The sequence below is a fragment of the Rhinolophus hipposideros genome (genome assembly GCF_964194185.1).
Source record: "Rhinolophus hipposideros genome assembly, chromosome: 17".
In the NCBI taxonomy this organism is placed as follows: domain Eukaryota; kingdom Metazoa; phylum Chordata; class Mammalia; order Chiroptera; family Rhinolophidae; genus Rhinolophus; species Rhinolophus hipposideros.
Genome location: NC_138063.1, coordinates 51310700 through 51333560, shown reverse-complemented (window position 1 = coordinate 51333560; position 22861 = coordinate 51310700). Strand labels below are relative to the sequence as shown.

At 39.0% G+C, this 22861-nt stretch overlaps 1 protein-coding gene across 6 annotated transcripts in view; it reads right to left on the bottom strand.

The window, feature by feature from the left end:
- Positions 1-811: 811 nt before the first annotated feature.
- The window catches only part of RALBP1 (ralA binding protein 1), a 68170-nt gene continuing 46120 nt past the window's right edge, over positions 812-22861 (bottom strand). For all 6 annotated transcript variants that reach the window (XM_081079035.1, XM_081079032.1, XM_081079033.1 and 3 more), the window contains 5 exons: positions 22729-22860; positions 18574-18681; positions 6930-7051; positions 6567-6690; positions 812-4604 (listed from right to left, as the gene is read on the bottom strand). In XM_081079035.1, the coding sequence (XP_080935161.1) occupies positions 4329-4604; positions 6567-6690; positions 6930-7051; positions 18574-18681; positions 22729-22860 (762 nt within the window). In that variant the 3' untranslated portion in view covers positions 812-4328. The remainder of the gene's footprint in view (positions 4605-6566; positions 6691-6929; positions 7052-18573; positions 18682-22728; position 22861) is intronic.

Here is a 22861-nt window from a genome sequence, read left to right as displayed (position 1 = left end):
GGGGACCTAAAGGAGCAAGGGACAGCCAGGTCCAGGGTCATAGGACCAGTGTAGCTGCCGGCTCCAGCTGCCCAAACTGTTATGTTTAGGTTACCATCTTTTATTAGAGAGCTACTTCCTTTTGTGGGTGCACAGGTATCGGCATCAGAATATGTGCGTGTTGCTTACTGAGTGTCCCCACAATTTTACACCTGAGGCAAAGAGCCAAACCTGATCAATTCTAAATCCTTCCTTCTTCCCAGTTCTGCTTAATACTATCAGTATTAAGCTTTTTCATGCCTTTTGTCCTACAATCGATCCTCTTCTGTTTCTCTCAAGAAATGATAACTGAGTTCTCCAGTATTTAGGATCACTTTAACCTTTTGTAGTAGCCATTATCAGCCCCATTGCTAGTTGAGAATCTAGGGCAGGGTGGCCAGACTTAAAAATAACAATACAGGGGCCGGGCCGTGGCTCAGGCGGTTGGAGCTCCACGCTCCTAACTCCGAAAGCTGCTGGTTCAATTCCTACATAGGCCAGTGGGCTCTCAACCACAAGGTTGCCGCTTCGACTCCTCAAGCCCCACAAGGGCTGGTGGGCTGCGCCCCCTGCAACTAGAAAACAGCAACTGGACCTGGAGCTGAGCTGCGCCCTCCACAACTAAGATTGAAAGGACAACTTGAAGCTGAACGGCATCCTCCATAACTAAGATTGAAAGGACACCTTGAGTTGGAAAAAAGGCCTGGAAGTACACACTGTTCCCCAATAAATTCCTGTTCCCCTTCCCCAATAAAATCTTTAAAAAAAACAAAAATACAGAAAAAGAGAAAAGCCAGGAAATGGTATGTTATTAAGGTCACACTGCTTTAGGCAAAAGGGAAAAAAAACACCAAAAAACAATATTCAAATATGGATTGCATGGAACATCCTTGGACTCAAATATTAGTCACTGTGAATCTGAAGTTCAAATGTAAGTGTATTTCACATGGGAACACCCCCACGGTAAGGCCAACCTAAGTCAACAGATGGAACCCAGGTTGCTATGCAGGGCAGGTCCTTCTTAGGACTCTATTCCTTGAGGAGTTGCCCTCTGGTCACAGATGGGCATGGGTGGCCCCAGTGGGGCCAAGTTAATGTTTTATTCCAGACAACTTACCGTTCCTTCTCTACTACTACTTCCTGCTTGTGGAGGTTGCAGCCAGTTTCATTGGCAATCTTAACAGTAAATTCTATATATGTATCCCCATGTGAGAAACTCAAAAGTTAGTGGTGCAGCCTTTTCAGAATGACACAGACACCCTCCCAGAGACCGTGCCTGCTTTCTCTATAATTGTAGCTGGAATTTTCAGCAGTCTCTTGCCTTTTGTTGGAGCTGTGGCATTCTGCTTCAGATGAAGATCATCCTTGCTTACTCCTGCCCTATGTCTGCTTATTCTGAACCCGTCAGAACTTCCGGGCCCAGGGTGCCTACATAGACACCGTTTGATTCCCTGTCAGTCTTGGATATATGGTGACAGACAATAATCACCAAATCACCAACTGCGGGGCACACCACTGCTTTGAGTCTGTTTCCTGTTTGTTGTGAACAACAAGACAGTAGGCGCAAAATGGAGTTTGCTTATGCTAAGCCCCACATCACCAAAGTCTTCCATAAATTGAATCTTAAACCAACCACTTGGTGCAGGTAGGGCAGCTACCACTGACAAAACCACCTCCGCAGCCACTCTCCCTGCTTGGTCCCCCCAGCCCCCTGCCCCTCCTTCCCGCAGCACCGAGAGGCCATGGCCCTTCCTTGCATGAGGCAGAGCAAGATCAAAAGTGGTGTGTTGAAGTGATCGGGCCAAGAAAAAAATGGATGAAAAAGAAGCAAAGCAACAAAAAGATTGAAAAAATGAAAGCTAAAGAGGTGAAAATTACACCGTTAAAAAGCAGGCAGAGCTCCTGTGACAGTCCCACATGATGATCCCGGATTGCCAGTGCACGTGGGAAGCCACGCGTACTGATCTGCAGATATTAGAGAAAAAGAGGTGCAAGAAGCTGAGGAATATAAGGAAGCATGTTTAGTACTGGATCCAGTGAAGTTAGAAGCCTGACGTTTTCTGTACAGGGTGTTTTTTGTATTAATCCTGGAATTCACACCACAATTCATTATTTTTGACCACTGCTCAAATAGTAAGAAAATGTGATTCTTCTTATGCAGTTGCGTATCTTTTTATTTGCCTAATTTAATGTCAAATAAATGAACTTCATCTAAAAAAACAAATCAAAACAACTCACTCGGGAATCACCTGATCAGCACTAGTGAGGTAATCTGCCTGAAGACCCCTGCCGTCCCCTATAAGGAAAGCAACTTTGCAATAGCCAACACACTGTTTTGCCAGGTTGGGTCAGCTGACTTGTGCATCATGCTAGAAGGGCAAAACTCAACTTGCAGTTGGAAGCAGAAGCCACAGAGGAAGCTGCAGACGCAATCCCAGTAGCTCCTTCAGCAGCAAGCACTGCTGTGGGGAAGGACAGCTGTGCAAACCTTAGTAACCAGCGAGTGGGCATCAACTGCCTAGGTGAGGAACATAGAGTTAAACTGTGCTTTTCTCTCTTGGACCTTAAAGAAGTTGTAAGCCAACTCCTTGGCAGCCACAGGACACTCAATTATTTCAAAGGAAACGTACAAAAAATGAGAAGCATTTTTTTTTCTCAAATGGCTGTTGAATTTATTTGCTTGATCAATAATGGGTCCTGGCAAAAATTAGTTAGCCAACACTGAGACAATTGTAATGAAATACTAAATTTTAAAAATCCATGACACCTTGATAGAAATTAGAGTTTACACAAACAGAAAAGAAACCTCCAATATTGCCAGCAAATATAAAATGAATATAATATGACCGACAGAACAGCAAGAAGGCTTTTATACATTTATATTTGACACCTGACCATATTTTCAGTCACCATAATAACTTCTCTCCAGATTTAAAAAAATAGTATGCTGATTTCTATAACAAAGCTTTTTTTTCGTACAAAAATCAAATAATGGCCAACAAGTCACAACAGTGCAATAGGTAGAGGATAAAAAACCGCATCAAACAGGTGCTGAAAATAAATACTAACTAGGAGGAGGAGGAAGACAGAGCCCTCGGTGGGGGGGGGTTGTTTCCATCACCTTGACTGTGGTTTGTCTTCACAGCCATGAAAGCTGACCTACCTCATGGGTGCCATTAATTCGGACAGAGGATGACTGAACAAGGTGCCTGACAGCAGGGTCCCCAAGTGCCTCAGGTCACCAAAGAAGTGACTAAAGCAAGAAAACGGGCTGGGGATCACAGCTATCATTAAAAGGAAAAGTTACTTTTTCTATTGCTCAATCTTGTCAGTTGGGAGTCCATCAGCATGTTCACTGATGCAATACAGATAATTGAAACCTTTTGTTTAACAGTATACATATATGGCTTATTCAGGCAGAGACGTTTACCTTCTAGCCCAAGCAAGCAATCTAAGTCATTCTGTTTGTAATGGAAGCTCGGTCACATAGAAGCGTTCAGGTTCGAGACAGATCCTTTGTGTGGATTCCTGAGGTCAGGGTGGCTACTTTAACCAACCCACTGAAAAGCATGTGCTGATCACCAGCAGCAGAGCGGCAGGAGCCAGGATGAGGTGGCCCCTCCTGCACACGAGGCCACACTGCCCCAAGCTGGCAGGTGGGCTCCACGGCAGCTCTGTCTGCAACCAAGCAGGCCTTCCTGGTGACTCAGGCGCAAGGACTGGTTTAGGACGGTCAAAGGAGAGAGTGACATGGGTGCATAAAGGTAACCCCGGTAAGAGCCATTCTGGCCAGTCAGGAAATATGAGGCAGCTCCCCATGACATAATCTGCACCAAAAAGGTGTAAAAGGCACAAGCAAGAGTGACTAGGTAAGCAGTGACCCTGGAGGGTGAGACTGGGGCGAGCCACAAGGCAGGAACAGTATTTACCTTGTTTGCTTCCTCCCCTTGAACGAGAGAAAAAGATCCTGATTCTGCCATAATAAAAAAGCAAAGATGATTTTTGGTTTAAAAAGAAGCCACTCAAGGGTTAAAATAGTTATTTTAAGTTAACAAAGAAAATTAATCTTCAAAATAAGCTATCTGGAAAACTCATCTGTCCCCTACAAGCCTACAATGCGTCCACTGCTTTGTCCCCTGTAACCTGAGCCTGATGCGGAAAAGTCCTATGTGTGAAAGAAGGAAGAGTCTCTGAGAAGAAAAGACATCTTTACAGAATATACAGCAGGGAGCGTGCACTCTGACTCTCGGGACTACAGTAAGATGCACAGGTCTTGTTAGTTCTGGAGGATTCCATGGCCCACACGATGCTCAGATGGGCGTCTCCTTCCTGTCTCTGCTCGGCGACGGCTTAGCCTGCTCCTTGCCTGCCTTTGGCTGCTCTTTAGTTGCTTTTGTCTCTGGGGCGCCGTCTTTAGGCAGCTGGACGGCACCCGCTCGCTTCTCGGGCTTCTCGAGCTCGTCGTCCTCCTGTGCCGGTGGCTCAGGCTTGGCTCGCTGCAGCTGGAGCAGGCGGAGCTGCACGCGCAGTTCAATGATGGCCTCTCGCTCTTCATGAATTGCTTGATTCAAATGATTGTTCTTTATCTTGAGGAATGACAGAAAGAGCCATTGTCACTCAAGAAGGTGAAAATGACTGATTCAGGAGCAGAGTACAGTTAGCAAAGGTATCCTACGTAAGAATCTATTTTTGTCAATTTAGTTGCAACACAGAAGACATGAACACAAATGTGCAAGTGAGACACATAAACAACTTGACCCAGAATGGATATAATTCAAGATATAAAACTCTGCTTCTAAGTACAAGAGTAATAAGCACTCTGGAAAGCAAATATACCAACAGAAAATAATTATTTTACTAAATTAAGTTTTCGAATGTTTAAAATAGATTTATGTTTTTGAACTAGCTCCTCAGCAGTCCTTGAATGAGGGGAAGATAAAAGTGACTTTACTAGCAACCAGAGGGAGAATTTAGAGGCGGATAAAATCCTAGATTTGTCTCAAAAGTAAAACTTTTTTTGTCTTTTGTGAAAGGCATTATCTTATATCTGAACTGTGCTACTTAGTCAAACTACAGAAAACTATTAGTTCTAAATTATACTCAGCAAAGTTGAGGTAACGCAAACCAGTAGCTAACCTCAAACTCACACCAACCTCCCCTCCCTCCTCCAGGGACATTTCCGAGCAGCCTGTATTTCCCAGCCTCCCTTACTAGCTGTGGCCACATCACTGAGCCTTTGCTAATGGGGTACGAGCACAAGTGCTGAGTCCCACTTGTGCGTCTTGCCCTTGACAACTGGGAATTTCTTAATTCCTTTTCTCCTTTCTGCTGATAAGAGTGCACAAGACTTAGAGCATCCACTTTGGACCCCAAGTGGAAAAAAACCTGTATGAAGGATGGCTGACCTGAATGTCTGCTGGACGAGAGAGATAACTATCTTATTCAAACCACAAGGAAATGGGGACAACTGCACAGTGAAAAGAAAGCAGCAGATTTAAATGATAAGAATTTCCCTTACCCAAATAAAATATTGTTTCCAGATGTTTTACCTAACAGTTGAAAGAGAGAAGCCATTCTCTTACAAAGGAACCAAGAATAGTGGGATAGCTTTGTTTCCCTCATTCAGGTGCATTTAGCTGCTAGGACAAACCAGAGCTACCACCACATAGAGAATTAAAAAAACTCCACACAAAATCACCACCCACAAAATCCTCTCCATAGAACCTGTAGCCAGTTCAGAGAGGCTGCCCACAGAGGCTCAAGGAAAGACACTTGCCGTAGCCAGGGTTGTGCTGTGGGAGAAGCAGAGTAGTGGTTACAATCTAGGCCACCGGGAAGCTTCCATTCTTTAGAAAGGTCTTATGTTGGCACCTTATTTTGCTTTAACATTTTATAGATCGTATTAAAATCCTAAGTAGGAAAACTGTTCCAGAATTACAGTACTTGGGATGCAGGCTAAGCTGCTGTGACCAAGACAATACTCTCTTGGCTTGAACAAGATAGTTCCATCTCTCGTCCAGCAGACATTCAGGTCAGCCATCCTCCATACAGGTTTTTTCCACTTAGGGTCCAAAGTGGCTGCTCTAAGTCTTATGCACATTTACGTTTATTCTCACCTGCTGCTTTACAGGTGAAGGACTAAGGGAAAACTTTGTCCCTCATTTCTCCCAGGGGGAAATTCAGGAGGCTTTTCCTTCTTCCACTAGTATTTCTTTTTCTCTTCATCTTCTCTGGGAGCACAGTTAAGATCATTCAAAGGTGCTCAAACCAGCACAAGACAGACAAGTCTCTGTGGTACATACTACAGTGAGGAAAGCTCATCACACCTCAGAGACGCCCTGACGAGGCCACACCTGTGCCATTTGTCCAGCCAGCAGTCAGCTTGTGCCCTGCATGCTCTTTGGTGAGAAGTCCTCCTAAATTCCTCTCTTCTCAATCTCCCTAGTTGGTTACCAAGGAAAAGAAGAAAACTTCTAAGGGGAAACATGTAGTCGCTACCACTTTCTAGAAGTTAGTATGATTTTTGGTTATTTTCCCCCAAAACTCACCTCTAGTTCTTCATTCTGTCTCTGTAAATCTTCCAAGATGATCTGAAGCTCTTCTTCATCTTCACTCTCACTTTCACTTTCAGAGGAGTATTCCTCAGTTTCACTTCGGCCATGTTGCTGACGACTTTAAAGGTAAGAGATCAAGAAAAACTTTACAAGTAAATAAAGTAAATAAAGGTATGCTTCTTTTAGATTTACCAGGTTTTCATGAGTTTACTTACTATACTTAATATAATACCATTCTTAACACTTAAATAATAACTTACATGCCTAATTCTATCTGAAAGTCTGAGAGTTGAAACAATTGTGCTTACGTTTAAGTAAACATTCTGAGAAACTATAGAACCCTTGACTCTCCTTTACCTCTGAATTTCAGCAATCTCAGCTCTGAGGCGTTCAATCTCTTCTTTTTCTGAGGCAATCTGTCGGCGCAGAAACTGCTCCATGGCTAGAAGCTCCTCCTGTTCAGTCAGGATTTCATTCTCCTAAAATAATGATACTGGTGAACACTTTTCAGAATGTGAGTCTAAGGAAATGTCACTTTTTGGGTTCTCAAATGTTGCCCTAAATTCTTTAGTCCCGTACATAATTATACACAAATTCTGGCAAAGCTTGTTGTACTACACAAGCAAAAATCCTGTTTCCTTAATGTGGAGAAAAGGTAAATTAAGTTATTAGGGAGGAATGACGAGATTTTTCTCAAGACAAAAATGTCACTTAAGAGTCCCATGTCGATTACGTCATCAAAATGGCGGCGTGAGATGAGCCTCTGTAAAGCTACCCTGGAATTTACAACTAATGGAACAACAATAACTCCACAAATGACTCCCTGCACAGCAGACAGGCAAGACGAAGAGGCCGACTACTGAATTCACCTCCAGGTGGGCGAATCGCGTGAGCGGGGGAGGAGGGAGAGGAGAAGTGCGGAGACGGAGCCGCGCGGGCGCAGGACGCAGACCTAGCTCAGTGCTCCGAACTCGCTGCATCCCGGAACTACCGCAGCTGCGGGAGAGGGAAGAACTCGGACTGTTAGGGCTCCGCTCACGGCCCGCAGGGCTGAGGGGGCAGCATACAAAACCGCTGAACCCAACGCTCACGGCAGAGACCTCGGAGAAAAGACTGAGGAAAGGAGGCTGAAAACTGGTTTAAGCCCTCACTGCCGAGCGGAGAACGGAAGCCTTAGGCACGGAGACTAGCCGCCCCTCCCTACCCTCCCAGAGCTCACCCAGCCCCCACCTGCCCGGTGCTAGAAGCAGAACAGTAGCAGAGTCAGATCACAAGGACAGGATATTTGCTGTTCTGAGAACTGTGGACCACAGACACAGATTCGCAGCCCAACTAGTTCCGGCAAAGGGGAGGGAGCTGTGGAAGCAGGACTGGCTGTGGTGGTGGTCGCCGCCATTGCTCTGGGCCACCTCTCACAACTCACCCCACCCCCGGCCCCACTATCTGGGCGGATCCCTGCAGGAGTAAACAGAACTGCTAAAACCTACGGGCTCTGAATCTGGTGCAGAAAGAGCTTTGGCACTTCAAAAGCTCTCCGCATACCCACACGGACACTACACCCTGTGACCCAGGCGAACTATTAACAGAGGAGAAGCCCGTCTCCCAGGGAATACCCCCATTGTGTGAGAAGCTGGAATAGTGCAGAGAAAACATAGCACGACCATGTGAGAGAGAAAAAAAATACTGCAGTTGGAATGAAAATAAAACATTCTACCAACAAGAAATGGAAAACAAAAGAAAGACCTCTTCCTATCAACCTGTTGCTGAAGCCAATCCTGTAGATGTCTAGGAAGAGAAATAATAAATCAGTAATTGCCAGGAATAACCAAGGCAACAAGACAGCTCCGAAAGAAAGTGAAAAGTCTCCAGAAAAGAAACTTAAAGATACGGAAATATGTGACTTAAATGACAGAGAATTCAAGACTGCAGATCTGAAAAAACTCAACGAGATACAAGAAAACACAGAAAGTTTAATGAACTTAGAAACACAATCAAAGAACAACACGACCATTTTACGAAACACATTGAAATGTTAAAAAAGAACCAAATGGAATTTCTGGAGATTAAGAACTCAATGGAAGAAATTAAGAACGAAATAACCAGCTTAGGTAGTAGAGTTGACCAGATGGAGGAAAGAATCAGTGACATCGAAGATAGAAACCTGGAAATTGCACACATGGAGGAAGAAAGAGACTTGAGACTTAAAAGAAATGGAAGAACTCTACAAGAACTTTCTGACTCTATCAGAAAGAGCAATATAAGAATAATGGGCATACCAGAAGGAGAAGAAAGAGAGTAGGGAACAGAGAATATATTAAAACAATTTGTTGATGAGAACTTCCCAAACTTGTGGACAGAACTGGATCCTCGAATCCAAGAAGCAAATAGAACACCTAATTACCTCAATCCCAACAGGCTTTCTCCAAGGCACATTGTATTGAAGCTCTCTAAAATCAATGACAAAGAAAGAATCCTCAAGGCAGCCAGGGAAAAGAAGACGGTAACCTACAAAGGAAAGCCCATTAGATTTTTCAGCAGAAACTCTACAAGCCAGGAGGGAATGGAACCGAATATTCAAATTATTGAAAGAGAGAAATTATGAGCCAAGAATAATATATCCGGCCAAGACATCCTTTAGATATGAAGGAGGAATAAAGACCTTTCCAGACATACAGAAGCTGAGGGAATTTTCTAATGCACGACCTGCACTACAAGAAATACTAAAGGAGGCTATTCGACCACTATCAACAGGGACAATTTGTGGTAACCAAAACATAAAAAGAGGGAGAGTAAAGGCCTGAACCAGAAGATGGGAATGGAGAAAGTAAGCGTGCTGAAGAAAATGGAATACTCTAAACATCAAACTTTCTTTTACATAAACTTAAGGGTAACCACTCAAAAAAATCCAGAACTGAAATATATGCTGTAATAAAAGAAGAAACAGAGGGGAACATCATAGAATACCACCACACAGAAATAACAGACAACAACAAAAAGGCAAAGCAACAATGGAGACACAGCCTTACCAGAAAACTAAAGATAGAATGACAGGAAATCCTCACGTATCAATAATCACCCTAAATGTAAATGGACTGAACTCACCAATAAAAAGGCACAGAGTAGCAGACTGGATCAAAAAACTAAACCCAACCATATGCTGTCTCCAAGAGACACATCTCTGCTACAAGGACAAGCATAGACTCAAAGTGAAAGGGTGGAAATGGACACTCCAAGCAAATGGTACCCAGAGAAAATCAGGTGTAGCCATAATGATATCAGATGAAACAGACTTCAGGGTGAAAAAGATAACAAGAGACAAAGATGGACATTTCATAATGGTAAAGGGGACTATACAACAAGAAAACATAACAGTCATCAATATTTATGGCCCCAATCAGGGAGCACCAAAATATACCAAGCAACTACTGACAGAACTAAAGGGAGAAATTGACTAAAACACAATTATAGTAGGGGACTTAAATACATCATTGACAGCTATGGATAAATCATCCAAACAGAAGATAAATAACGAAATAGCAACCCTAAATGACACATTAGATGAAATGGACATAATTGACATATATAGAGCACTTCATCCTAAAACATCAGACGACACATTCTTTTCTAGTGTACATGGAACATTCTCAAGGATAGACCATATATTGGGACATAAAATCAGCCTCAGCAAATTAAAGAAGATTGAATATACCAACCATATTCTCTGATCACAAAGCTTTGAAATTGGATATCAACTACAAAAAGAAAGCGGGGAAAAACACAAAGACATGGAGATTAAACAACAAACTTTTAAAGAATGACTGGGTCAAAGAAGAAATTAGAGGAGAGATCAAAAGATACACAGAAACAAATGACAATGAAAATACATCCTACCAAAATTTTTGGGATGCAACAAAAGCAGTTTTAAGAGGGAAATTTATATAATTACAGGCTTATCTCAAGAAACAAAAAAAAATCCCAAATAAATAACCTCATGTTACACCTTAAAGAACTAGAAAAAGAAGAACAAGTGAAACCCAAGGTCAGCAGAAGAAGGGAAATATCAAAAATCAGAGCAGAACTAAATGAAATACAGAACAAAAAGACAACAGAAAAAATTAATGTGACAGAGCTGATTCTTTGAAAATATTAACAAAATTGACAAACCTATGGCTAGACTAAGATAAAAAGAGAGATGACACTAATTAACAAAATCAGAAATGAAAAAGGGGAAGTTATCACGAATACCACAGAAATATAAAGGATCATCCAAGAATACTATGAAGGACTACATGCCACCAAATTCAATAACCTAGAAGAAATGGACAAGTTCTTAGAAACACATTCAGAAACATATTCCAAGGCTGAACCATGAATAACTGGAAAATCTAAACAGACCGATCACCAGTAACGAAATTGAATCCATCATCCAAAACCTTCCCAAAAGCAAAAATCCGAGCACCAGATGGCTTCACTAGTGAATTCTACCAAACCTTTAAAGAGGATCTAATACCAATCCTGCTCAAACTCTTCCAAAAAATTGAAGAAGAGACAGTACTCCCTAACTCATTTTATGAAGCCAACATTACACTGATACAAAAACCTGGTAAGGACAACACAAAAAAAAAAAACTACAGACCAATGTATCTGATGAATATAGATGCAAAAATTCTAAACAAAATTCTAGCAAATCGAATACAACAATGCATTAAAAAGATTATTCATGACAACCAAGTGCGGTTCATCCCAGGGGCACAGGGATGGTACAACATCCACAAATCCATCAATGTGATACATCACATAAACAAAATAAAGGACAAAAATCGTCTGATGATATCAATTTATGCAGAGAAAGCATTTCACAAGATGCAACATCCATTTATGATTAAAACACTTAATAAAATAGGTATAGAAGGAAAATACCTTAACATAATAAAGGCCATATATGACAAGCCCTCAGCTAATCTCATAATTAATGGGGAAAAACTGAAGCCCTTTGCTCTACGTTCAGGAACACGACAGGGCTGTCCCCTATCACCTCTGCTTTTCAACATAGTGTTGGAAGTCCTTGCCAGAGCAATCAGGCAAGAGAAAGAAATAAAAGGCATCCAAATTGGGAATGAAGAAGTTAAATTATCACTCTTTGCAGATGACATGATGCTATATATAGAAAACCCTAAAGACTCCACCAAAAAGCTATTAGAAACAATCAGTGCCTCCAATAAGGGGCTAACATCCAAAATATACAAGGAACTCATAAAACTCAACAACAAAAAAACAAACAACCCAACTGAAAAATGGGCAGAGGACCTGAAGAGACATTTCTCCAAAGAGGACATACAAATGGCAAATAGACATATGAAAAAATGCTCAACATCACTAATCATCAGAGAAATGCAAATAAAAACCACAATGAGATATCACCTCACCCCAGTCAGAATGGCTATCATCAACAAGACAAATAGTAACAAGCGTTGGAGAGGCTGTGGAGAAAAAGGAACCCTTATTCACTGTTGGTGGGAATGCAGACTGGTGCAGCCGTTATGGAAGGCAGTGTGGAGATTTCTCAAAAAATTACGAATAGAATTACCATATGACCCAGCAATCCCTCTCCTGGGTATCTACCCCAAAAATTTGAAAACATTTATACATAAAGACACGTGTACTCCAATGTTCATTGCAGCTTTGTTTACAGTGGCCAAGACATGGAAACAACCAAAATGTCCTTCGATAGATGAATGGATAAAGAAGTTGTGGTATATATACACAATGGAATACTATTCAGCAGTAAGAAAAGATGAAATAGGACCATTTGTGACAACATGGATGGATCTTGAGAGTATAATGCTAAGCGAAATAAGTCAGACAGAAAAAGCAGAGAACCCTATGATTTCACTGATATGTGGTATATAAACCAAAAACAACAAAAGAACAAGACAAACAAATGAGAAACAAAAACTCATAGCACAGGCAATAGTTTAGTGGTTACCAGAGGGTAAGTGGGGTGAGGGGTGGGAGATGAGGGTAAGGGGGATCAAATATATGGTGATGGAAGGAGAACTGACTCTGGGTGGTGAACACACAATGGGATTTATAGATGATGTAATACATAATTGTACACCTGAAATCTGTGATTTTACTAACAATTGTCACCCCAATAAATTTAAAAAAAAAAAAAAGTCCCATGTCCTCGTTTTGCAAAAATTCCCTATGAGGCTAACATTGGGCACAAAGCCAAAGTTCAAGTTTTTGCTTCCCAGTGCTTTCCAAATGCCTTCCCACCTCTCAGTAAAGAGAGTGTCTATTTTAGGGCCAAAGTGGCCTCCAATAATGTCACCAAGAAAGAAAAAGACCCAGGAGATGAACAACTGGTGTTAGCATCACCTTAGAACAGATCTAGTGAAGGGAAGATGTTCACAGAAAGAAATCTTTTCTCTTCGCTACAAGCCATCATCCTCAACACATGTCTCCAGAGGAAATATTCTGCTTTAAAAGAATATGCATTTCTAAAAATGGATAGGATTATCAATTGATAGGGAGAAAATCCCTATGTGTCCAAGATTTAGCCTCTCCAACATAAAGAACCAATGCAGAGAAAAGTTATAGATGGTAACAGAGATGTAAGGCTATGGCAATTAGAAGTTGGAGGCAGACAAAGGTCTACAGCCTTTGTTTCCAAACTACCGTATTTTGCCGTGTATAATGCACACATTTTTGCCCACATTTGTGAGGGAAAAATAAGGATGCACATTATACATGGGTAGTACTAATTCCATATCTATATATATGTTTTTAATTCTTTTATTTATGCTTAAGAGTTAAAAGTCTGACTAGAAATCAGTAACAATACCCGTATGCAAAATAATAACCTGGAATTGGTTTTGTTGAACTTATGACAAACTTGCGATGAAGAAGAATTCTTGACCTTCTATGATGCGTAAATATCGTTAAATTTGTTACCGGTACAAAAAATTTCTTGTACCATAATATGTTAAAAAATAAATGCTAAAATTCCTTTATAATACAAAAAGCAAGTACCTAAATAAACAACTAAAAATTTGAATTAAAAAATTAAAACGAAAGACATTTTTCCCTGAAAATTTGGGCCAAAAACGTGGGCACTCATTATACACAGGAGTGCAGTAAAATATGGTAATAGGTGCCAAGAGTATAAGTACCTGTGATCAAACTAACTACTCAGAGCCCCCAATATGCATGAAGAATCTCTCAGAGACATAACTGTAATATTCCCCAGGCATTGCTAAATACAGACATGTTTATGTTCCAAGAAATACCAGATTGAAAAATTCTGAAGTAAAGGCATAATCTGGAACCTCATTCTCTCTTCAGGGGAAAAGAGTGATGTGTCCCTGCTAGGCAAAACAATATTTTTCAGAAGTGACAGAAAAGGACTTAAACTTGGTAGGCCTTTGGCATCCCACATACATGAGTTTCTGGAAGCACAGACAGACAATGTTGTCAAAGCCCAGACCTTCATTCTGGTTAAACTGGGAATTTCTAGAACAGAGCAAGGTTCACTTGAGAAACTCAGAAAGAAAGAAAAACTCATCTTCACCTCTATTCTTGGAATACAGTAGATACTCAAGAGCTATCTGTCAAACCAATGAGTGACAAATAAGACAACTGAACTCCAACAACTGACTTTCACCTGTGAAGAATAAAATCAAAGTATCTAAAAGGTGATATTAGCAACAACTACCCTGTTTCCCCAAAAATAAGACCTAGCCAGACAATCAGCTGTAATGCACCTTTTGGAACAAAAATGAATATAAGACCTGGTATTATATATATTATATTACATTATATTATATTGTATTACATTATATTTTATATTATATTAGACCAGGTCTGATAGTAAAATAATTCCAGGTCTTATATTAATTTTTGCTCCAAAAGACGCATTAGAGCTGATGGTCCAGCTAGGTCTTATTTTCATGAAAACATGGTATCAATTAAAATCTGTATCATTACATTTCAAGGATCCCAAACTTTGATGTCAGGAAGAACATGTTTTAAGTATTTATTAAAGTCCAATCTCACTAATATGGAACAAGTACCACTAATCTGTAACTTAGGGAAAATACCTATATCTCAGACCTCTGTGGATGAAATAAAATGTAAAGCATGCAGAACAGTGTCCAGTAAGAAGCCTTCATTCAGTAGAAGATAGTTTCTCCAGCTGAACATTTAAGCAAATACCATATAAAGGTAGGGCTGAACAGCAAGAAGTCCCTCTAAAACCTCAAAATCATCTTATAAGTTTGGTTAAAAGACTCACACCTCTGTAGATGACCTTCTCAAATTATAAGATGACCAAAAAGGATCTTGCAATATACTGCTGAACAACCAATGGGTCAAAGAAGAAATCAGTATCTTGAAACAAATTAAAAATGGAAATACAACATACCAAAACTTATCAGATGCAGCACAAGCAGTTCAAAAAGGGAAGTTTATAGTAATAAACGCCAACATTAAGAAAAACGAAGCTGGCTCAGGTGGTTGGAGCGTCGTGCTCCTAACGCCGAGGTCACTGATTCAATTCCCAATGGGCCAGTGAGCTGTGCCCTCTACAGCTAAGACTGTGAACAACGGCTCTCCCTGGAGCTGGGCTGCCGTGAGCAGCCGGAGGTTGGCATGAGCTGCCATAGGCTGCTGTGTGCTGCCAGGAGCGGCCGGCAGCCAGCGTGAGCAGCCATGGGCTACCGTGTGCTGCCATGAGCGGCCAGTAGCCAGCGTGAGCGGCCGGTAGCCAGCGTGAGCGGCCGGCAGCCAGCGAGAGCTGCCATGAGCTGCTGTGAGCAGCCGACCTACAACTGGCGACCGACTGCCTCAGCCCTAATACCAGCATGGGCCAGGGAGCTGTGTCCTACACACCTAGACTGAGAAACAGTGACTTGACCCAGAGTGGGGGTGGGGGAGGCGGAAGAAGGGGAAAGAGAAAGATCTCAAATAAACAACTTATCTTTATACCTCAATGAACTAGAAAAAGAACAAACTAAACTCAAAATTAGCAGAAGGAAGGCAATAAAGATCAGAGCAGAAACAGTTCAAATAGATTTGAAAAAAGATAAAAAAAGATCAATGAAACCAAGAGTTGGTTTTTTGAGAAAATAAAATTGACAAGCCTTTAGAGAGGATTCAAATAAAATTGTAAAAGAAAGAGGAAACATTACAATTGCTACCACAGAAATAGAGATTAAACCATTACAGAAAGGAGATTAAATCATTTGATCAAATCATTAATCAAATATCTCCAAACCAATAAAAGGCTTGGAAAAGATAGTTTCCCAAGTGAATTCTACCAAACGTTTAAAGAGGTAACATCAACCCTTCTCAAACTCTTCCAGAAAACTGAAAAGGAGGGAACATTCCCAAACTCATTTTACGAGGTCAGCATTATCCTTATACTAGAGCCAGACAAGGACCTTACAAGAAAATTACAAACCAATATCCCTGGTGAACATAGATACAAAAATCCTTAACACAACACTAGCAAACCAAATTCAACACATTAAAAAGATCATACACCATGATCAAGTGGGATTTATCTCTGGTATGCAAGGATGGTTCAACATACTCATATCAATAAACGTAACACATCACATTACAGAATGAAGGATAAAAATCATATGATCATCTTAATAGATGCAAAAAAGGATTTGACAAATTTCAACATCCTTTCATGTTAAAAAAAATCTCGCAACAAAGTGGGTATAGAAGGAACACTGTCAACATCATGAAGGCCATATATGTCAAGCCCACAGATAACATCATACTCAACAGTGAAAATGTAAAGGCGTTCACTCTAAGATCAGGAACAAGACACCGATGCCCACTCTCACCACTTCCACTCAATATACTGCTGGAAGTCCTAGCCAGAGTATTAGACAAGAAAAAGAAATAAAAGGTACCCAAATTGGAAAGAAGTAAAATTTTCTGTTTGCAGATGACATAATCCTATATATAGAAAACCTTAAAGACTCCACCAAATAACTGTTAGAACTAATAAACAAATTCAGTAAAGTGGCAGGATACAAAATCAACATTCAAAAATCAATTACATTTCTTATACACTAACAACAAACTATCTGAAAAAGCAATTAATAAAACAATTACATTTACAATAGCATCAAAAAAAAAAAACTTAGAAGAAATTTAACTAAAGAGGTGAAAGACCTATACACTGAAAACTATAAAATGCTGACGAAATTGAAGACACAGGTAAATGGAGAGAGGTCCCATGTTCATGGATCAGAAGATATAAAATGTGCATACTGCCCAAAGCAATCTACAGATTCAATGGAATCTCCATCAAAATTCCAATCGTGTTTTTCACAGAAAAAAACAATCCTAAATAAAGTTCATACAGAACCACAAAAAACTGATAATAGGCAAAGCAATCTTGAACAAAATGAACGACATTGGAGATATCACACTACCTGATTTCAATATATATACTACATAGCTATAATAATCAAAACATTATGGTACTGGCATATAAACAGACATATAGACTAATGGAGCAGAATAGATCGCCCAGAAATAAATCCACACATTTATGGTCAACTGATCTTTGACTAAGTTGCCAAGAACAGCAAATGGGAAAAGAGCAGTCTCTTCAATAAATGATGTTGGTAAACTGGTTTTCTGCATGCAAAAGAACAAAACTGGAACCTTATCTCACGCCACATAAATCAACTCAAGATGAATTAAAGATTTAAATGTAAAACCTGAAACCATAAAAACTGTCAAAAGAAAAGATAAAATTCCTTGACATTGGTCTGGGCAATAACTTTTTTAGATATGATCCCAACAATACAGGCAACAAAAGCAAAAATAACAATACAGGCAACAAAAGCAAAAGCAAAAAATTTTTTGTTTGCAGATGACATAATCCTTGATGCATTTAGCTTGATCAAGCTAAAAAGCTTCTGAACATCAAAGAAAACAACAGAGACAACCTACGGAATGGGAGAAGATATCTGCAAACCATATATCTGATAAAGGTTTAATACTCAAAATATGTAAAGAACTCAAACAACTCAATAGCAAGAAAACAAACAACCGAATTAAAAAATGGGCAAAGAAATAGACATTTCTCAAAAGACATACAAATGGCCGACAGACGTATGAAAAGATGTTCAATGTCACTAATCATCAGGGAAATGCAAATCAAAACCACAAGGAAATATCACTTCACACCTGTCAGAATGGCTATTATCAAAAAACAAAAGGTGTATTGGCAAGGATGTAGAGAAAAGGAACCCCTGTACACTCTTGGTGGGAATGTAAACTGATACAGCCATTATGGAAAACAGTTAAAAAGATTCCTCAAAAAATAAAAAATGTAACAGTAATAATCCAGCAATCTCATTTCTAAATATATATTCAAAGGAAATGAAAATGGGATATTGAATAAATATATGCACTCCCTGTTCACTGCAGCATTATTCATAAGACTCAAAATATGAAAATAACCCAATTACCAACAGATGATATGTGTGTACACACATACAATGGAATATTATTCAGCCATGAGAAATTCTCCTATTTATGATAACATCGATGAACATGGAAGACAATATGCTAAGTAAAAAAGCCAGACAGAGAAAGACAAACATGATCTCACTTATATGTGGAATCTTAAAAAAAAAGTCAAATGCATAGAAGCAGAGTAGAAAGATGCTGAGGGGTGGGGAAAGTGGGGAGATGATGTTCAAAAGATACAAAGTTGCAGTTATGTAGGATGAGTAAGTCTAGAGATCTAATGTACAGGCATGTTGACTACAGTCAATAATACTGTATGGAATACTGGAAATATACTACGATTTCAGCTTCTCTCATCACAAAAGAAAAAGGAAATAATGTCAATTAGTAATTATTTCACAATGTATAGTTATACCAAATCATCATGTATATAAATATATACAATTTTTGTTTTTTAAAAAAAGCTTGCAATATAGAGAAAAAGAATTTAGCTTACCTGAGCAAGGAGAATATTTATAACTTCTTCATTTTCATTCATTTCTTCTTTGGAAACATCCTCTTTTGAAAGACTGGCTATCTCTTGTGCAATCTTGGTTTCACATTCCTGTCAATTAAAACAAATGAAAGAGAACTGGTCAGCCTATATGCAACACATATTCAACAAATTCACACCATAACCATTCCAGAAGTTTCATTCTTTCCTAGATTTGAAAAAATAACACTAACAGTCAGATGAACCATCTGGATAGATGGGCATTTGTTACCTGGGTTTGGAAAATAACACATGGCTACACTGTGAAAAATGTGCAATCCTGTTGAACGTGCTCACCATTTCTGGAACCCTTCCACATAAATTACCTTCTGTGATACTTTTTTGGGGGTAGGGGGTCAATTTAAGCATACGATTCAAATAGTTTTGACAAATGTATACAATCAAGTAACCCCCATCTTGGTACAGAACATTTCCACCACACAAAATACCCTTGGGCTCTTCCACCATCTGCTGGCCCCCAGCAACCACTCACAAGCTTTCCATTGCTATACTTTTCCTTAAGTTTCATATAAATTGAATCTATTAGTAAGTAGTCTTTTTTCTTTGGCTTCTTTCACTCAACATAATGCTTTTACGATTCACCTGTTATTGTTTGTATCAGTAGTTTGCTGAGTAATATGCCATGATGTGAATGTACCCCAATTTGTTAATTCACTCACCAGCTGATAGATCCTTCCTAGTTTTGAGCTATTATAACTAGAATTATGAACATTTTGTTATGAACATTTTATGAACATTTTGTATACGCTGTATATGCTGTTATGAACATTTTCTATATGCTTTGTGTGGGTATATACTTTCTTAAATACATAAGTGTGGGATTGCTGAGTCATATGGTAATCATGTTTAACTTTACAAGAAACTGCCAAACTGTTTTCCAAAATTACTGTACTATTTCGCATTACCAAGAGTAGTATAAAAGTTATCAGTTGCTCTACATTCTTGTCAACACTTGGTATTTTTAATTTGGCCATTCTGGTGGGTGTGCAGTGGTATTTCATCGTGATTTTAATTTGTATTTCCTTAACGACTAATGATATTGCGCATCTTAGCACGTGCTCATTTATTTGTCATCTGCATATCATCTTTTGTAAATTGCCTGTCCACATTTTTGCCTTTTTAAAATTGAATTGTTACTGTAATAAATATACCACTTTGGTGAGGGATACTGATAACGGGAGAGGATTTACATGTGTTGTCAGGGAAGGAGGTATACAGGAACTCGGTACCTTCCTCTCAATTTTGCTCTGAACCTAAAAGTGCTCTAAGAAAATAAAGTCTAAAAAAATTGAATTGTTTTGTCTTCTTACTAAGTTGTAAGAGTTTTTATATACACAGGGTTGCCAAAAGAATGTATACAAGTGGACACTTTGGTCAACGTTGCTCAAGCAGTAGTTCGCCATTATCCGAAGTGTCTGGACACTGATGGTAACCACTTTGAGCACCTCTTGTAATTGCAGAAGTCAAACGTGACTTGTATTCATTTCTGCTATCGGTATATATTGAGTATATAATTTTAATAGTTTTCCTTTCTTAAAATGTATATACATTTTTAGGGGACCCTCTGTATATAGTCTAGTTCAAGTCCTCTATCAAATATGTGTTTTTTACAAGTATTTTGACACAGCTCTGGCTTGCATATTTTTTTTTAATAGTGTCTTTTGAAGAGCATGTTTTAAATATTTAATGAAATGTAATTTATCAAATGTTCCTTTTAACAGTCCTATTTAAGATACCACTGCCTAAACCAAAGTCAGTAAGATCTTTTGTGTTTTCTCCTGGAAGTTTTCTTTAGGTCTTGGTGTAAGATTCATTTTGAGTTAGTTTTAATATATGCTGTGTGGAGTCAAGGTATTTTACATATAGATATCCAATTGTTCCAGCACCATTTGTTGAAAAGAAAATCTCTCCCCACTGAATTGTCTTAGCATCTTTGTTGAAATTAATTGCATTTGTATGTGTGGGACTATTTCTGGATATTCTATTCTATATGTCTACCCATGAATACTGTAGCTTTACAGTCAGTCTTAAAATCAAATAGTATGAGTCCTCTAGCGTTGTTTGTTTTCAAAACTGTTCAGGCTCTTCTAGGTCATATGTAATTCCACATAAATTTCAGAAGAACTTGTTAATTTTTACAAAAATCACCAGTTTAGATTCTGATTGAAATTTAATCCACAGATCAATTTGAGAAAACCTAACATCTTCACAATTCTTCTTTTTTTAGGTTCAATATCCAATTGTTCATTGCTAATATATAGAAATGCAACAGACTTTTGCATACCTGATCTTATATCCTACAACCTTGCTAAATTCACTTATTCGTTTTATAGATTCCTTAGGATTTCATCTGTGGATAGACTTATTTCTGTCTAATCTGTATGCCTTTTGTTTCTTGCTTTATTGCACTGGCTAGAACAAATCTTCACTACAACGTTGAACAGAAATCCCTGCCTTGTACACCCAATCTCAGGAAAAGCATTCAGACTTTTACCATTAAGTATATTCATCGCAGATTTTTTTTTCCATGCAATCTTTACCATGCTGAGAAAGCTGTTTGATACGAACTTTTTTTAAATCATGATTAAGTGTTGAATTCTGCCAAATACTTTTCTGTATCTATTGATGTTATCTTGTGGTTTTTTTCATATTTTCAGTCTGTCAATATAATTTTTTACTTCTATCTTTAAAAGTAATTTATTCCTCTAAATTGAAAACAACTTGACAGAACATTTTGAATATTTTGTGAATTAATGAGCAGGCATGACAATACAACATCAATAAAATTGGTAAAGTAAAGGTAATCGTAATCCATCTCTTTCTGTTATTGGCTCCGGTTTGCTATGTCACAATTCCTTTATTCAAGAGAGATGTAGAAGCAAGAGAAATGAAAGCCAAGCCTACATTAACACTGTTCTAGGTCAGAGACCCTTCATTTAAAGACTGCTGGGCAGGGCAGCCAGTTAGCGCAGTTGGTTAGAGTGTGGCGCTCTTAACAAGGTTGCCGGTTAGATCCCCACATGGGCCACTGTGAGCTGCGCCCTCCGCAACTAGATCGAAACAATTACTTGACTTGGAGCTGATGGGTCCAGGAAAAACACACTTAAAAAATAAACGTTTAAAAAAAAAAAAAAAGACTACTGGGCAATGCTATATGGTTAACAATTACAACCAGGAGGTCTGGTTGGTTAGTCTAAAACCCAATTATAGGCTGGATCATTGAAGGGAATTAATAATAATTATAATAATAATAATGGGTATAGAAAGCAAAATAAAAAGATAATGTAAATAGGAGAAAAGAAGGAAGAAAAATACAGAGGGGTTCTGTTAATCTGCTAGTGCTGGAGTGCAAAATGTGAAAACATCTTATGTTTCCTTTCTGACAACACTATCTTCTATATAAATCTCTAACCTCAGAGCAACAAAAGCACACGGGTTGACTTTGTCTTTTAGCATAACCACAGTGGCTCTCCCAGTCTGATAAATGCTAACTAATGTTCCTTGAAAGTACTATTTGGGTTCTGCCATTGAATCTGCATGCGGGCTATAAGAGGGTACAGAGATTTGGGATCTCACCCTTGGTGTGGCTGGGAAACTCACAGTTGCAGAGCCAAGCAACATACACTAAACTAGAAGGGAGATCAAAAGTCTGACTCATGTAGCCCAAACTAAACAGGAGACACGTGCCACTCTTCCTATTACTAGGTAAAGAAAAACTCCGATCTTCAGTACCTCCACGTGTTCCCAAAAAGCTGACTCAAATTCCCCAGCAGTCTCTGAAATGAATCACTCTCCAGCTGCTTCTCATGCTTGGAAAGCTCTATTAATAGGTACAACCAGGAAATGACAAAACATCTTTTAGTAAAATAATTTGTTTAAACGAAACATTTGCCTGATACCAAGCTGAAGGATCAATAGTCCAGAATTGGGAACATTCAGAATTGAGAACATGAATGAATAAATTTCAGGGACCTTCACTTAAAGAGACATTTGTATGTTGTATTTTTTAAAGAAATAAAAGAATATATAAAAGATTCTAGCACTTTTTTTTTGTATTTTATTATAAACATGATGTACCAAAGTAATAAATTCACTCACTTGTCTTTTAGCTTCTCTCAGCTTTCTTTTGAGGGCTGTCAAAATTCTTTGTACTTCCCATAATCTTTCTTCTTTAGATAAATCCTTTACTCCGCCCTGCAGATCTCGATGTAAACAATTCAAAAGAAACTCC